The sequence below is a fragment of the Cyprinus carpio genome, chromosome B25, assembly GCF_018340385.1.
Source record: "Cyprinus carpio isolate SPL01 chromosome B25, ASM1834038v1, whole genome shotgun sequence".
NCBI lineage: Eukaryota > Metazoa > Chordata > Actinopteri > Cypriniformes > Cyprinidae > Cyprinus > Cyprinus carpio.
In genome coordinates, this window is record NC_056621.1 from 883,200 (window position 1) to 902,001 (window position 18,802).

At 36.1% G+C, this 18,802-nt stretch overlaps 1 protein-coding gene across 3 annotated transcripts; it reads left to right on the forward strand.

Moving 5' to 3' along the window:
- Positions 1–8,532: 8,532 nt before the first annotated feature.
- On the forward strand, positions 8,533–16,818 carry LOC109104645 (verrucotoxin subunit beta-like). 3 transcript variants are annotated; one of them, XM_019117923.2, is made up of 11 exons: positions 8,533–8,730; positions 10,217–10,290; positions 10,826–10,926; positions 11,559–13,252; positions 13,345–13,366; positions 14,081–14,161; positions 14,723–14,821; positions 15,164–15,242; positions 15,800–15,848; positions 16,020–16,071; positions 16,631–16,818. In XM_019117923.2, the coding sequence occupies exons 3-11, from the start codon at positions 10,827–10,829 to the stop codon at positions 16,666–16,668; spliced, it is 2,214 nt and encodes a 737-aa protein (XP_018973468.2). In that variant the 5' UTR covers positions 8,533–8,730; positions 10,217–10,290; position 10,826; the 3' UTR covers positions 16,669–16,818. The 3 variants fall into 3 exon arrangements, with proteins under 3 accessions (XP_018973468.2, XP_018973470.2, XP_042609030.1); XM_019117925.2 differs by having other exon boundaries at positions 15,179–15,242; XM_042753096.1 differs by having other exon boundaries at positions 10,225–10,290.
- The last annotated feature ends 1,984 nt before the right edge of the window (positions 16,819–18,802 follow it).

The window sequence follows — 18,802 nt, forward strand, 5'->3', positions numbered from 1 at the left end:
TGGAACAAACTTTGTTTCAACTGAAAAGGAACTAAAAGAAGATTTAAAATCTTGTAACATGCAACAGATTGAACAAAGCCTTCTCCAAAAGGGGGTGAAGTGTACGTTTAACCCCCGCATGGTGCTCATTATGGAGAGATATGTGAAAAGCTGATTTGCATGATTAAAAAAGTGTTCCGGTCAGTCACCAGTGAACAATATTTGGATGAAGAAGGTCTTTAAACAGTAATGTGTGAGGTTGAGGCTATTCTTAATAGACGATCACTCACAAATGTTTCTGATAACCCAAATGATTTGGAGCCCTTAACACCTAACCACTTATTGCAGCTTAAGGTGCAGCCTTTTCTACCTCCTGGATTGTTTGTGAAAGAAGATCTTTATAGTAGGCGTCGCTGGAGGCAAGTGCAGTACATTGCTGATTTGTTTTGGAAGTGTTGTATTCGAGAGTATCTTCCTCTTCTGCAAGCACGGCAAAAATGGTCACGGACCAGGCGCAACTTCCGTCAAGGAGACATTGTGCTGGTAGCTGATGCCTCAGCTCCGCGAGGTTCATGGGTGTTGGCCAGAGTCACTTAAGCCTTCCTGGACTCCAAAGGCCTGGTCTGCAGTGTATGTCTACAAACCAAAACAAGCCAGCTCGAAAGACCTGTCAGCAATATCTGGCCAATAACTTAAGGCCTTTGTAGTCTTTGTGAACGTATATAAACTCATACATGCAAATAATCTTGGATGTGGTATAGAATAGTACAATTAATTTAAGTAAACAATTTATGGCTCCTTTAAAATTGTATTTTGTTTGTTATAGCTTACTTCCATCGGTAGCTATAAGGGGCCGGCAATGTTGGAGCCTTTATTTATTTGTTATTTAGGTTATAGGATAAGTAAAAAAATTTTGGTATATGAGTATTTTTTTTTTTTTTTTGTAGATACTATTATTTTGATAGACAGTGAGAAGGCAGTGAAGTTAAAGATGGCTGCCTCTCACCTTTTTAGCCAGAGAACAAAGAAGCACCCTACCAACCTACTAGGCATATAAGTTCTTTAAGGCTATTTTGCTTTGCTATTTTTATTTGTTTAATTTGATCTTGAGTTTGTATTCTTTCAACCCTGCTGTAACCTTTGTATGGATTACTGGAATACATTTTGGAATATTGTTTGTTTGAACCATCCATCCATCCTGCCTTGCCTGCCTGCTACCTGTCTTACCTTGCTCACATCTTTCCATCGTGCTCATCTCATCCTTAAAAGGTACAACCTAAGTTTATTTAGATAGTCGTTCAAAGAGTGTGGCGAAGTATGATGGGTGCTGCTTAAAATTTGTCATTACAACATGCCTCACAGACATGATAAATATATCTATAGAAAGCTTTAAATTACTATGTAACAAAATAAAACAAATCAAAAACAAAAACTCTTTCATTATAATCATAATCATAATCCGGACAATAAACACCATTGAGTCACGGTAGCATGGTCTTGTGTTGTTTCCACCAGCGTGGCAATTTCTTTTTCATTACTAATTGATGGATGTATAAAAAATATAAAATAAGGAGAAGCCTAAAACAGGCCCGAGCCGCATCTGAACTATGATGTGAAAATTGGCCCAAAGCCAAGCCCGAGGGCGTAAAAAAGTTGGGGGCCAATCGGCCTGGGCTGAAATGCAGGGCACTAATATGCATTGCTAAGAACTTAATTTGGACAAATTTAAAGGCAATTTTCTCAATATTTTGATTTTTTTGCTCCCTCAGATTCTAGATATTCAAATAGTTGTATATCGGCCAAATATTGTCCTCCTAACAAACCATACATCAATGGAGAGATTATTTATTCAGCTTTGAGATGGTGCCTAAATCAAAAAAAAAAAAAAAGATCCTTATGACTGGTTTTGTGGTCCAGGGTCTCTCTCTCACACACACACACACACACATATATAAATTCAATATAAGCCAAAACGGTCTCTAAGGTCAGCTGACCAGCTGGCCTTGATGAATGTGTCCTTCACTCCGGCGATCTAATTATTCCCTCACAGTTAAATAATAATGACTTTATGAATTTCTTCACTAATAAAATAGATAACATCAGAAATACAATAACAAATGTAGATTCTACAGCGTCTAATACTTCAGTTTCATTCATCGCACCCAAAGTAAACTGCAGTGCTTTAGGAAGAGCTAAATAAACTTATCACTGCATCTAAACCAACAACATGTTTATTAGATCCTGTACCCACTAAATTACTGAAAGAGTTGTTACCTGTAGCAGAAGAACCGCTTCTCAATATTATTATCTTGTTGTTATCTTTAGGTCACGTCACCCAAAACCATTCAAGCTGGCGGTTATTAAGCCTCTTATTAAGAAACCACAACTAGATCCTAGTGAACTGGCAAATTACAGACCCATTTCAAATCTTCCATTTATGTCTAACATTTTAGAAAAAGTTGTGTCTGCTCAATTGTGCTCCTACCTGCAAAAAAATTATCTCTATGAAGAATTTCAGTCGGGTTTCAGGCCCCACCATAGCACAGAAACTGCTTTTGTTAAAATTACAAATGACTTGCTTCTTGCGTCAGACCAATGCTTCATCTCATTGCTAGTTTTTCTTGATCTTAGTCCTGCATTTGACACCATAGATCACGACATACTCATAGATTGATTACAAAACTATACAGGTATCCAAGGGCAGGTTTTAAGATGGTTTAGATCCTACCTGTCCGATCGCTACCACTTTGTTTTTTTTAAATGGGGAGTCATCTCATTTATCACCAATAAAATATGGAGTACCACAAGGATCTGTCATAGGTCCTCTGCTATTTTCAATATGCATGTTGCCCCTTGGTAATATTATTAGAAAATACGGGATTAGTTTCCACTGTTATGCTGATGATACTCAACTATATATCTCAACAAGACCAGATGAAACTTCAAAATTATCTAAGCTAACAGAGTGTGTTAAAAATGTAAAAGATTGGATGACCAATAATTTTCTCCTATTAAATTTGGATAAGACAGAGATATTACTTATTGGACCAAAAAACAGTACACAGAATCTTGTAGATTACAATTTGCAACTAGATGGATGTACTGTTACTTTCTCTACAGTCAAAAATCTGGGTGTTATTAGACAGTAACTTGTTTTTTGAAAATCATATTTCCCATGTTACAAAAACAGCATTCTTCCATCTTAGAAACATTGCCAAGCTACGAAACATGTTAACTGTTTCTGATGCAGAAAAGCTAGTTCATGCATTCATGACCTCTAGACTGGACTATTGTAATGCACTGCTAGCTGCTTGTCCTGCATCCTCAATAAACAAGCTACAGGTAGTCCAAAATGCAGCGGCTAGAGTCCTTACCAGGTCAAGAAAATATGATCATATTACCCCAATACTACAGTCTCTGCACTGGCTACCTATTAAGTTCCATATCAGTTACAAAATATTATCACTTACTTATAAGGCCCTTAATGGTTTAGCTCCTGCGTACCTAACTAGTCTTCTACCACGCTACAATCCATCACGCTCCCTAAGGTCACAAAACGCTGGACTTTTGATAGTACCTAGGATAGCAAAGTCCACTAAAGGAGGTAGAGCTTTTTCGCATTTTGGCTCCCAAACTCTGGAATAGCCTTCCTGATAATGTTTGGGGTTCAAACACACTTCCTCTGTTTAAATCTAGATTAAAAACACACCTCTTTGGCCAAGCATTCAAATAATGCATCTCATAATTTTGGACTGCAGTTATATCTGATCAAATGCAAATTATTATTCTTTAGCTTGGGTTAAACTAATTAATTTTACTTGGCTGGAACAGCAGCTATGCTAATTATGTCTCTATTTGTTTCTTTGGTTTCTGCTGGGATTGACATCCCGTGGTAACTAGGATTTACAAAAGCTCCAGTCTGGATCCAGAACACCTGAGAAGAGATGATGCCAACCCATCAGAGGACCTCAGATGATGCTAACCCAGAGACAACATACAGAACTACCACATTTTGCTATAAGTTTGATTGCATCATATAATAATTGCTGTTAATAGTGTTCATCATCTGTTTGTTTACGTCTTTAATTGATTTTTCCGTACATTTCTGCCATATGCACATAAACTGACAGTCACCACTGATAAGCTACTACTAAATATTGTAGAAACTTAATTTTCTGTAAAGTTGCTTTGCAAGGATTTCTATAGTAAAAAGCGCTATACAAATAGAATTGAATTGAAAAGGTACACACACACACACACACACACACAGACAGGCATATCAGGTACACATTTGAATTTTTTTTTTTGTGTAATTCTACATATGAACACAATACTTTCTATACCCGTTACACTGAGTCTCAGTTCATTTTTGTGACTGGCTTAATTTGTTCACAGAAATGAAACTCAAATGGCAGAAAGCGAAATCCTATTTTTTTCTTTATTTTACAAAAGCACAATGTTTTGTTTTCATTGTGAGTGTACACAAATAAAAGAAGACTTTTAGACAGTGATTATTATTAATAAGACAATAAGTCTTTAAAGTTGATTCTGCTGGTATAAGGAAACAGTTGAAGTGATTGCGCCGACGTGCGTACACACACACACACACACACACATGAGTTCCAGCATTGCTAACTTGACAGCACAGTTGATACTTTATCAAAATAAAATACAGTGAACCAAACATCAGTGCGCCTGCCTCTGTGTCACCGTTGGAACTGAAGTACAAAGCTTTTAATTTACATAATAAATAATAGTTTAGCATTCAGATACGTTACATCGCAAATATGAAAATGTTATGGAATATTTGGATTTGTGCCGAGTGAGAGAGGTAGGATACACAAACTCAAAGCTCCATTTCACAAACAGTTGAGTGCACAAGCCTTTAAAGTATACTCCTTTGCTCATGGCATTCACTGTTCTTCTGCTGCCATCTGGTTATCAAACAGCGCTGAATTTCTGCGCGTGCCCCCTTCTGGATTGGGGGTGAATGTATGGAGTGAATTTTGTGCCAATATTCATCAAACAAATCCAGCGTATTGTAAATAAACAAAATCTGCTTTGCAAGTAAAAACTCGACTTTCAAACAAACGCAAAGTGATTTGCAAATGCAAAACTCTATTTGAGAGAAAATGTAGAGGTATGGACAAATATATGTAGTGTGTGCTACAACTGTGAGACTCATTTGTGAGGAAACTTGGCTTGATTTTCTCACAAATGCATGCAGGCAGATATTCCCACATGCGTAAAAGCAGATTTTCTCACAAATGCAATTGAGCAACTGTCTTTTCCAAAAACAGCAGATGGCGCTGTCCGTCAATTTATGCTAGTCCCCTGAGACCTGAAACACCTGTTTACCTTTTCAGGGAATACAGCAGACCAACATGAGTGGGGAACAGGTGAGTTTCTGTCTTACTATATAATTAACCATTTAGATGTTTTCACAAAGCGACCCTACTAGTGTCAGTAAAATTCACAATAAGGGCTGTAAAGTTGGTAACATGATTGATTAGTTCAAAAATCAGTAGTGACATGGCTAAACATTTAACTAGGCGGTCTTTCCCTATAAAAACTGATGCATCTCACATACCTCTTATCCTCTGTAGGATCACGGGATATAGAATATATACATGTTGATAAAATTGTTCAATGGATAACAAAAATATTGTGTACCAAAAATGAAAGCTTAGACAATTTAATTTAGTATCAGATATAGCAATATCACCCAAGAGGTCATTAATTATTTTAAACATTTTTAAAGCAAATCACATTATTTAGTACAATATCTAAAACTCTTTTTAAATGTTTTAACACTGTGCAATCATTTGTGTCTAAAAATAATTATGTATTTCTTAGATAAGCAACATGATGAATATTTATCTTCTGGTGTCACTCTTGTCCTTGTGAATTTGGGAGAAAGATCAAGTTCACGCTGATATAATACTAAATTCAGCATTTTAATAAATAGTGGGTTTACCAGTATTTCAGAAGGATAATGTAATGATTAGAAACTATTCTTTGGGGTCGAAGACTGTGCCGGTGCGTTTTTGTCCTGTTTTGTTGATGACCACAAAAATAATTTAAATTACAGATACGAGAATGGCATCGTTTGAAACTGCAAAGGGTGTGCGTTTATTTGTGTATAGTCAACAAAACAATGTACATTTGTAAAATAAAGAAAACAAACAGGGCACACTCTCTGCCATCTCAGCCTCTGGGAACTTTCTTGAATAAAACAAACTAAATCTTAGTGAATATGTGCCTCACATACATGGTACATCTATGTGTAGAAAGCCTAAAATGTCTAATTTTTAAAACCAATTCAAATTGAAAACAAATATTCTCTGATTATATAATCCATATAAAAGTGAGGAGAGGTAAAGTTTCTCATGTTTCACCTCATTATCGCTAGCGCTCTGTTCACATGTTAATGATCTGAGGTCAGCCAGGTAAGCATGTACAGTAGATGCCCCCGAAAAATGCCATCAAAACGTCAAGCTTCAACATAGAATTTAGCCTACTTTCTTTTTCTGCCCGTTGGATGTTGGTGCGCTACACGGGTGAAGACACACTCTGGACAGTGAGGATATCTTCTCATATTGGTCTGAAATGGTAAACAGATGTTTCGGATCTCAGGAGACTAGCGTAAATTGACCAACAGCGCCATCTGCTGCTTTTGGAAAATAAACTTGCTCAATTGCATTTGTCAGAAAATCCAACTTGACACATGTGAGAAAATCTGCCTGCATGCATTTGTGAGAAAATCAAACCAAGATTCCTCAAAAAAATGCAAATGATTCTCACAGTTGTAACACACTATAAATATATTTGTCACATCTCTGCATTTTCTCTCAAATAGAATTTTGTATTTGCAAATCGCTTTGCGTTTGTTTGAAAGTCGAGTTTTTCTTTGCAAAGCAGATTGTGTTTATTTGCAAAATGCTGGATTTGTTTGATGAATATTGTCACAAAATTCGCTCCATACCGGTTCCAGTGACAGAGGGATTTAAAGTAAGATAATGGGCCTGTCCTAAAGGCATGTTATTGCTAAATATAATTCTATGATTTTAAATATATGATTCTTAAGGTACGATGAGTTTTGAACTCGCTGTCATGATTTCTGTGTGATTATGAATCCATATTTCACTATTTGTGTGTTGAAGTGAGCAGATTGTACTCCAAATTGTTTTATTAAAGGTATTAAAGTGATTTTTGAGAAAAGTTTTTGAAAGTTGATCAGGCTGAGCACCAAAACACACCCGCCAATCAGAAGTGAGGGGCGTGTCCACTCATGGGGGGAGGTGCCTGTGATGTGTTTGTCATATTTCTTTTAGGGGGGCGGGGTTCTTTTGTTTTGGTGGTTTCAAACATGGCTTATTATACCTGTGAAATATTTCTTCACTAGCTTCACTTCTGTCAGATACTTAGAGTTGCATCTAATGCATTAGAGTTAAGTATAAGATAAGGAAACTGCCAATGATGATGATTATAATAATACTGTGTTGTTATGTTATGTCAAAACGTTATGGGGTTTCAAATCAAAAAATTACTTTGTTACATATAATTTCGTCATTTTATTTTTTAAACAACTGAGTCCTATGTCCACTACAAAGAACATAGCAAGACATGAATAAAATAAAATATTTCAAAAAGGATTTATTTATTTATTTATTTTTTTATTACAATTTGTTTCTTATGCTCTAAACAATGAGATGACATAAAAAAAAAATAAAAAAAATCTATATATATATATATATATATATATATATATATATATATATATAAAAATTCTGGGTCTCAGGAGGATATAGCGTGTAATGACAGACTAAATGTGTAAGGGCATGTTTATGTAACCCTCATATTATGTTTTAGCTGTATTTTTTATTTCAATTTCAATTTCAATTTCAGGGGCACTTCTAAAATATTTTGTAGCATCCTCTGCCACTAGATTCTCTTTAGTGTGTTTTCACATTTGTATGATGAAGGAGTTGTGCTATTTTGATTCTATATTTTATTTGTATATTATTCTTAATATTTTATATTATTGTTGCTCTCTGCTCTTGTTAAATTTTTTTATATATCTGATTTGTTTATATATTTTTGGCACATTTATGTATATAGTGTATATTTATTTAAGTTCTGATAACTTATACTGTCATATTTTGTGCAGAATGGTGTTCATTATCTTTTGGCAATGTTTGAGGTGGAGATTGTGTACCTTAAAAACTGTGTTTCCTGTTGTAATTGCAATAGTTTACTCTTAAGAGTGTATATTAAACAATATACTTTTCTATTTGAATTTTATTCCTCTACTGTATTGAGTAGCAATAGTTTAATCAAAGTAGTTTTTACATGTAATCATCTCAAACATCTTGTGTATTTGACAAATATCACATCCATTTTATCTGCGATGAGTAAAGCAAACAGCGCGTCACTCCGGCAAGCAGAAAGAGTCATATTAAACAGCTCCACTTTCAAACTCCTCCTCTGACTGTCAACGAAACCCCACCATTCTAGAGAGAAACCATAGACTGTATAAAAACAGCGAGAAACTGAAAGTGAAGGTACAGACAGACACGAGACGAGGAGAAAACTCAAGGAAGTAGCGCAAGGATGCAACAACACGTATTTTTATCGCAAATATGTTGTATGTTTAAAACTCTAGTGTATGTTTATCCTGAAGGGGTTTTATAACTGATCTTAAACATTTCCAGCGGTGAGAACGAATTTCCAGAAGCGGGTTTCCAGACGGTAATATGATTTGCTCATTTGACAAATGAAAAAGCCTATTGAATCTCAATATATATATATATATATATATATATATATATATATATATATATATATATATCCTATACAAGTGATATCTAATGAATGCCAGCACGAATCATGTAATATCTTTCATGAGAAGTAAACGTGTGTTAAATGCACTTAAATGTTAGCTGTGTCCAAAACCGTCCCCCTATCCACTATATTGGGTGTCAGCCATTTTGTAGTGCTGTCCGAATTCTGAGTCAGAAGTTGCGTCCCAAATGACGCACTATGCACTCAACCATGTAAGCTAGTGTATACATTTTATAAAGTTATTTTGTCATTAATAATCGGAGTCTGGTAGCCCCTTCCCTCTGTCACAGAGTGCATGAAGTGTCCATTCCACACTTTGTTTTTTTTTCGGTTAAGTGCATCACCCAGGTATTTAAAGTGCACTTTTTTGTTTTTGGAATTTTCAGTGTGAAAACACTACTTGCACCACTTGTATTTTGTCCAAGTGTTCAAGTGAGCTTGAAGACCACAAGTGTGTGTAGAGCTTTTCATTACCTGAAGGGACACACTTATATGGTTGTAAAAATGCAAGTGTTTACAGAGCTTTACTTTTATTTTCAATACTTTGCATTTTAAAATCAACTTCTAAATGTCTGTTCAGTACTCCGTATAACAGATGACACATTTTAATTTTGTGGTGCTTCTAGTGATAAACAGCAGTTGCAAACTTTGCACAAATTAATTATCACCACTACTCATTTGCATTAATAAAACGTGCAACTCTTTGTTTTACTACCAAATTGTATGTAATATCTAATTATTATTAATATTTCACATACATTGGAAAGGTTTCCTTGACCTCTCACGAGATCTCAGCAAAAGTCTCACGATTTATTTCCAAAACATGATGAATGATGGGCTTTATAAATGAATACTGACATTTAGCCTATGGCGTAGGTTGACGCAGAAGTATAAATTCTAGCGGTATTCTAGATAGTGTCAATTTAGTGTGCGTTAAGGACACTCTTGCACACTTACTTCCCGTTGCGCGCACGAGCTCTCAAGTGGCCAAGACTGCAAGTGTGGGTACAAGGAGTTACACTCGCTGAGGCACTATTTCCCACAATCCAATGCAAAGAACCGACGAGCTGGAAAAGACAATCAGAGCAAACGAGCGACTTTGAATGAAAGATGCCATTTACATCTTTATTATTTCTGCTTTAATGTTAATTTCATGCATTATTTATATTAAAATATATTATGTATGCATTAACTCAGTTTAATATTTTACTAATTTACTGACTGGCATCTTTGTTTTTTACAAAAATGATGATAATTTGGTGGATATTTAAAAATGTTTGTTCACTTCATTCTGTTCACTCCTTCTGATATAGTCCACTCAACTGTCATACACTATATAGGGATTAGTGAACGAGTGTGCGATTTCGGACACAGCTTGTGTCTCTGTTTCTAGTCTGACAGATTCCTGACGTGTGAAAGGTGAACACTGAGTTCAGTCTCCATCTCAAAGGAAACTCCAGTGTACAGGTATTTAATCCTTTATTTATTTAACCTTTATTTAACCAGGCAAGTTAATTAAGACCAAGTTCTTATTTTCAATAACAGCCTGGTGTAGTAGGCTACAAAGAAAAAAAAATGACAGTTAAAAAAGAAAGATCGGACAAAGTTCAGAACTGAAGGCTTCAGTTTATGATTGAGAATGTGAATTGACCACAACAAAAGTTGAGCTATATTTACTGTGCTTAACTGAAAGAAATGAAACTGGTAATACATTAATGAAATGATCTTCCACTCTTGAAAACAGAATTATTGTCAACTGCTCAATACTACTACACAATTATTAATAAACTAGTACACCTTTCTTTAGATGACATATAAAAACAGTTCTGTCTGTGTGAACTATAAGCCTCCAGCAGAACAGGATTCATTATCAGCAAACAGGCTGCTGATATTTTATTTATTTATTTTTCTGAGTCAAATCCCTTTAGCCACTGTATTCTTTAAAGTAAAACTAAAAAACTAAATGTGTCAGCTCAGTAACTGGTGTGTTTTGTGTGTTTAGTATGGATACAGTGGGAGTGAATGTGATTGAGACAGCAGCTCTAGGGAGACCCTTCCAGCTGGGGATGCTGTATGACTGCAGGAAAGATGCTCTCATACCAGGTACAGAAACACTAACACTACTGTTTACCTTCAGTTATCCATCCTATAACATCACTGAGAAATTAACATTTAACAAATAAATCCAGTCGATGATGCTGAACCCAGTTATGTGCTCATGGCATGATGGCAGTGATGTGTAAAAGTTTAACTTTTAAAATCTGAGGACAAATTAGATTAAGCTGCCTTTTTTGACAAGGAATTTTCTTGTTATCATAAAACTAACATTCTAGAGTGGAAAAGGTGTTGTAGCCTATACAATTTAGAAGTATAAATAAATAAATGCATTATATCAACAAAATTAATGATTACCAGTGAATTACAGTTGGTCACAATGCTGACAATTCCTTATAGGTTTTTCTGTGCATCATTTATTGTATTGCTGTAAGTGTCAGAGGACAATTATATATTAACTCATATCTCAATAGAGACTGATCATGCTTGACTGTTGCAATACTGTTGGGAAACATTAATAAACCCATGCACCACATAAGCTCATTTATTTCATTTTGAAATATTAAAAACATCAGACAGCATGAGTTTTACAGCAGAAAAGTCATATCACACTGATCAGTTTTGTGTCTATAGGCATAAATTTTACTATTGTATTAACCTCTTTTTATCTCTTATCACAGGAATCACACTGTGGGATCCAGAGAAGCTCCAGCAGAACATACGAACCCGTCCCCAAATTAACACAGATTTCAGAGTCACAGCTTCAGACTCCATTGAGGACAAATCCAGCTTACTGAACATCAACGGCTCTCTGAAACTCAGTCTTTTAGGAGGACTGGTCAATGTGACAGGAGCAGCCAGATATCTCAACGACACCAAGAAGTCTTTCAGACAGCAGAGACTGACGCTGCATTATCACTCAACCTGCAGGTTTGAAGAACTGACCATGAACCACTTGGCCTCTGAAAATATAGTTTATCATGACGTGTTTGATAATGATGCAGCGACACACGTGGTGACAGCAGTGCTGTATGGAGCAGACGCCTGCTTTGTGTTTGACAGAGAAGTGTCAGCAGATGAGAACAAAACTACAGTAGACAGAGAAGTAAACGCAGCCCTTGAGGCAGTCAAATACATTTCAGTAGATGCAAACATCAGTCTGAAGATGAATGACGCGCAGAAGAATGCAGTCCAGAAATTCACATGCACGTTTTACGGTGATTTCCAGTTACCAACTAACCCGACCTCTTTTGAAGATGCTCTGAAGGTTTTCACTGATCTTCCAAAACTGCTGGGAGAAAAGAAAGAGCTGGCGGTTCCTCTGAGAGTTAGGCTTTATCCTCTGGACAAACTTCACTCAAGAGCTTCAAAACTTCAGAAGGACATCAGCATCAATCTAATCCAAGAAACTGAATCAGTGATTAAGAGTCTAAACACAGCTGAGATGAGATGCAGTGATCTTCTGAAAGACTCTCCTGCTCTGACTTTTGCAGAATTTCAGAATAAAATCCTGCAAATGAAGCAAAACTGCTGTAAGTACAAGCTGAGACTTGTGGAGAAACTTGGCTCTCTGCTGCCAAACATCCGTGGAGATGTGATGAAGGAAACAGCGCTGAATGAACTTCTACAGGAACATGAGGAATCTCCATTCAGTGAAAGTGATCTCACAGAATGGCTGAAAGAGAGAGAAAGAGAGTCTGAGATCATTAAATCAGTCCTCAGACAGCTGAAGGATGCTGGTGCACAGGTGGAAGTCAATCTAGATGTCACCTGGATGGATCTGGAAGATGGAAATCTGGTCTGTTACACATTCACATCACTGAACTGCTTAGACATGCTGCTTCCTCAACAAAAGACCTATCCGAATCCTTCAACAAAAGGAGAAAATGATGTGAACTGCCCTGATTCAGAGCAAAAGACTTGGCTCAGTCCTGAGATCCAAAAGAACATGAAGAGCAACTTAAAGATATTTAAGAACTTGATCAAATCAGAAGACTGTAAACCAGCCAAGTTCATTGTGTCCTCAAGAGAGTTGAAGAATAATCCTGGCTCCTGTATTCTGGTGTATGAAAGTGAATGTGATGAAGCTGTTTGCTTTATTCCTCCATCCAAACCAGTCTGTCCAGTCATTGCAGAGGTCACAGAAAACACTGTGGTTCTGAAGGTTCCTCCATCGTGTCCTGATACACTGGGATTGAGATTACAGTATAAACCGAAGCAGGACACAGTCTGGAAATCTAAACCTGTGATGAAGAATCAACACACAGTTACTCTGACTGATCTGAGAGCAGAGACTGAGTATGAGATCAGATGTGCAGCGCAGGGGAAACTCAACTACACCGTATACAGCGACATCAACACAGTTTTCACAGAGGTATGATAATCTTTTAGCAAAAAATATCTGAGAATGTGTACCTTATCTAGGTTATTTGCAGCATGTTAATTTGTATCAAATGCTTCTTTTAGGGAAGGAACAGTATGAGTATTGGTGAGTCATATTTTTCCTACCTATTATTTATTTATTTTTTAAAACATTGTTAAATTCTGGGATTTTGTGGCAGACATGGTTCATTTAAGCATGGAAGTAAATTTAAAGGTTGTAACAAGTAATGGCAGTAGTGAAGAGCATGACAAAGGAGATTATAAAAATAGTCTTTAATGACAATAAATCCACACAATAAACAGGAGACCAACGGAGAAAACACACAACTACATTGTCAGGCCTGTGTTTCTGTGTCTTGTGTTTGTTTCCCCACGTGCTCCATGTCATGGTTTTCCCTGTGTTCCTCTATGCACATTTTTGGTCTTCCCATTCCTGTCCTCGGTATGTTTAGTTGATTCCACCTGTGTTCCCCTTGTTATCTCGATTAGTCCCATCACTTAAGCCCTGTGTCTTTCCATGCCTAGCATCTGGTATTGTTCGTATATCCCCTCTGCTACGTGTGCTTTGTTTTGGTTTTGTGTAAATAAAGACTTTCTATGGATTCCCCTACGTCTCCTCGCGCTCCCTCGCAGTAGCAGCAGCAGCGTGACACTCATACTGTAGCATTTACGAGAACGATTAATTAACAACCAAGGAGACTTACTAGGGAACTAACTAAGGCAAGCAAATAGAAACAGGATGAAAAAAATAAAATAAAAACAAACAGAACAGAACATACTTGTGACAAAAGTGAGACTAAATAAAAACTGTGTTTTGCAGGTATCGACTTTGAAGGAGACGGTCACTCGACTACCAGCACTTTGGGTCGTTTGTCTCCAGCCGTTTCTGAACCATCCCAGTGTATGTGCCTCTTTTTCCTAAAAATATCATTTTGAGCGTGAGACTACAGTTCAAGATGAATAGGCTTGTTACAGACATAATTTCAGTGGCTTGGTTCACTTATTGTAAACACTGTGCATAGTTATGTCACGTCCCTTTCCAATGTCTTTGCAAACATATAAACTGGTGCTTTGACATGTTGACTGGCTTTGCATAATATTAGCTGACAAATTAGATGTAACTTTACACAGACAAATTCAGTGTGACAAGTCTCATGTCAACAGAGCTTAAACCAAACTTAAAATAATCCTTGTGTTTTTACTCACTGTTCCAAACCTATATTACTTACTTCTGTGGAACATGGAAAATATTTTGAAGAGCATTGGAAACCAATAACATTAGACCCCATTTACATTCATTGCATTGCAAAAAAAAAAAAAAAAAAACACTGAGGTATCTTTCAAAATATCTTTGTGTTTCAAAGAGGAAAGTAATATTAAAAACAATGACATTAAGTAGAAAAGTGTGATGATTGTTTAAAAAAAAAAAACATTGGTCAGACTGTCTTCTGTCTATCTCTAGTTTTGAAACCAACTGCAAAGCGGATGATGATTGATTGGCTCTCTAACAGCAGAGGTCTGGATTCTCAAAGCAACACTTCACTCAGTGACTCTGGCATAGGTGAGAATGAAGAGCTAAAGGGGTATGAAACATTCAATTGTCAGACTGCTGAAAATATAGGGGATGCGTTGATAAAAATAATTTTAATGTATAGCCTATAATTCCAAAAGAGCATCTTTGAAAAACAACGTTGTACCATTACCGTAGAAGTGTCCAATAATGAAATTAAATAGAAAGTACTAAATGGAAAGTTCAACACAAACATTCACATGCATCAAATTAAAATGCAAATCATAAAACTTACATTTTACATTTTATATTTTACATCCTATGAGCAATCATTTCGTAAAAAAAAAAAAAAAAAAAAAAAAAAAGTTTTTGTCTTATGGTCATTTGAAACAGAAGTATCTTCTACAGGAGCAGATGAAGTGACCAGTGATCCTGCATTGAGATCACAAACACACTCCAGTGAAGGCAGAAGGTGGGAGAGTCCTGTTATATTTGACAGTTATATGTGTAAATATGCTGAAGAAGGCCCTGTTTCACCAAACTAGGCATCCTTCCTTATTATGCTATTCATGATCAGCAAGCTTTATGAAGCTTTTATGATACACTTTAAATATAAGGGTAAAGTGTGAAATAGAGTCAATGTGTGACAGGCATTCATACGCAACTCAGCAAAGAAATAGAAACAAGAGACACAAAATAAACGTGGTATAATAAAATATGGGTCATGTTTCAGTTTTCTTTCGTTTTTCTTTTTTTCCTTTTTATTTATTTTATTTTTATTTTTTGCTGGTGCCTTTAGAAAATACCAAAATTGAGGTTTGACCTTATTGTATATGCAAAACTTTAAAAAACTGAAAAGGAATTATGACAAAATATGATTTTTCCAAATGTGGTAGTTGATAAGTATTGGTTAATAAAATAATTTCAGAATCTGCTGTAAGTTTAGAAAATGCTTAAGTTGAGGAAAACTATTCTACTGTAAGCCTTTTTCTACTCAAAGTGAAAAAAAAAACTATTCTTCTCCTGCAGATGTCAGAATTTGAATGCATTAACAGAGCCTGGTGCTTCCAGCATCAAGGTAATGTTATTTTTCATTAATATGAGCACAAGTGTTTATAGAGATCTGTGTTTGTAGATCTCGGGGTCTTAGTAACTATAGTTTAAAGTCTCCTGGATTAAACCTTAAATGAAGATATTAAGAGTGTAATTTAGCCTCATAATGTGGAGTTTGTCTTTTTTATTGGAGCAGCTCAAGCCATCCATGATCAGCCAAGAGAGCAGCACACAGAGGCAGTCTTCAGGTAACTAATAATATACATGTGATTTATACCATTAGAGATTAATGTTTTGTTATCTGTAGATGAATTATTGCATCACTATTTCTTGTCATATTTAGACACTTGTTGTTCCAGTCATCTGCTTTGGACACATTTTCAGTTTGTATAAAGGACTTTCTAGAAACTAGGGAACATAAAACACTCACAATTGAACTAGAAGAACACTTTTGTATGTTAGATCAGATCACGTCTCCACATCAGATGAATCAGATCCTGCCCTGGACGCCAGGTCCGGTCAGAAAAGAATGTGTTTTCTCTGGTATTCACACAACATTAGAAAGAGTCATCTAACACCCAAAACCTGTTAATAGCATTCATTGGACCACACATTACAGAGAAACCTGATTCTCACAGCAGTGATAAGAGACAGATCACGTGTAAAAACATGTTCAATATCAGGACCGTATTGATGAAGGGAGATGCTGGAACTGGAAAAACTGTGACTGTGCAGAAGTTCATCCTGGACTGGGCTGAAGAGAAATCAAACACTGATATCAAATATATATTTCTGATCCCTTTTCAGAAGCTGAACATTATCAGAGAGACGATGAAGGAGTGTAGCTTCATGGAGCTTCTGCAGCCATGCTTTGAATACACTGAATATCTGACACTTCATGACTCTGACAGGATCATGATGATCTTTGATGGACTCAATGAGTTTAATTATACTCTGGATTTCCAAAAAATAAAGAGAATTACTGATATACATGAGCCAGCCTCAGTCTCTGATCTACTATCAAACTTGATCGAGGGAAATCTGCTTCCAGACGCTCAGATCTGGATCACCAGCAGACCTGCAGCTGCCAATCAGATTCCTGATCGATTTATTGATCGTGTGACAGAGATCCAGGGCTTTGATGATCAACAGAAGCAGGAATATTTCAGAAAGAGCATCAGTGATCAGAGAATGAGTGATAAAGTCATCAGTCACATCCAGAAATCACCTCGCATCAGCAGCATGTGTCAGTGGCGGACTGGGACAGTAAATCATGCCGGGACTTTGACTCCACCCCAGGCCACCTCTGTTGCTGCAGTCACCACCACCCAATTCATGTGTCCACCAGACTGCTAAACTTGTAGGCTAACCCTGTTAGTTGATGTAACGGGTAGATTACCATACATAATATTAATGGATAAATAAATAAACCCTCAAAAACTCACTAAGAATACACCATCTATATCATCTCTCTCTCTCACTCTGCACATCTAGTTTCTCTGTTATATGAAATAAGCACTTTCAATAATCTATATTAATTGTGCAGCCATCAATTGTATGTCCCCATGATCACAGTCCTATTACTGATGATCTTATAAATCATAAAAGCACATATTGTTCTAAGAGTATAGCCAGCATGTTTAGTTTTTTGCTTATAGCTTAAACTTTACCGGAAGGTTCCTGCTCTGACTCAAAAGCTGAACTGTCTACCCCCTTTTGTTTAACAGCAGGAGCACTTGGAGCACTAGTGCTACTGTTGCTTCCTTCGTCACCTTCAAAATAAATAAATAAACATTGTAGACTAGACTATATTGTATGCTAGAAATGGAAAATCAAAATTTCTGGTCAAATTTGGCACTAAAAAAATTCTGTATCCCTATATGAAAAACAGTGTGCTAGTTTGTCATTAAGATGCTCTTTTAAAACTTCATTATAAAGACATTAATATCATTATATATATTTGTAATTTTTTTTAAGAATAGTTTTTATCTATTGTAAGTCGCTTTGGAAGAAAGCGTCCATCTGCCAAATGATTACGTAAATATAAGGAGTGGAACAGTTCAACTTTTTCACGGTTAGGTTTGTTTCACAGTATGTGCTATGTTTATGGAAAAATGATACTTTCAAAAAATATATATTTTATCATATTATTAAGAATATTCTAACTACAAGCAACAGCACACATAAATACAATAGAGTAAAGCTACAAATAAAATAAACTGACTTTCAGGGTTTTTTAGGTAGGTATAGCATAGTTTTTAGGTACAGAAATTGAATAAAGTAATCAAATGTAAAACAGCATTTCATTTTGGACTACAAAATTAAAGATAAATCTTTATAAAGTTACAAAAGCTTTTCAATCAAGAGCAGTGAGTGATTTCTTTGTTGTTGCTGTTCGATTAATATAAAGACTGTCACTTTAAAGAATGCACTGATCCAGTGTTCGTGTTCGTATTGAACAAGAGTGAATGGTTTGGCCACGGGGTTTTTTCATCGCTGTTGTTGTAATGTCTGGGAAGCCAGAATGTTCATCCATCAACAGAAACATATATTAACTGAACCCTGTTTGTTTTACGTGTTATTTATAGCAAACCATATTACAGATGCTTTGTCAGATTTAAGTTGAACAGCGTTTCCAGCGCGTGCCGAACCGTGTGTGGAGAACCGAACAGTTCGATTTTTTCTTTTTTCTTCATCAAATCCCCAGTTTGTGTCTAGAAACCGCACATTGTATTTCTCCCACATCTGCTTTTCTGAATAGTGTTGATGGAGCTGGAGTTCAGTACTGGACTGTTTTTACAGACACTCCTGCTGGAATCAAGACCGTTTCCTCAATGTTTTGGGCAGAAATTTATGTTTGATTCTAGATTTACAGAGTCAATCTGTGACCCTAAGGTTTTATTCTTACAATATTATATCCCACGATCATATTTCATGTTCCAAACCTGTATGACCTGAATTGTCATCAAACTGTTTCTG

Bases quoted from the DNA above. Each gene is read 5' to 3' on its own strand.
- LOC109104645 (XM_019117923.2), top strand. From the start codon at position 10,827: ATGGATACAGTGGGAGTGAATGTGATTGAGACAGCAGCTCTAGGGAGA. The intron at 14,822-15,163 runs GTGAGAATGAAG...CATTTGAAACAG, and splicing joins ACTCAGTGACTCTGGCATAG to AAGTATCTTCTACAGGAGCA. The intron at 15,243-15,799 runs GTGGGAGAGTCC...CTTCTCCTGCAG, and splicing joins CACTCCAGTGAAGGCAGAAG to ATGTCAGAATTTGAATGCAT.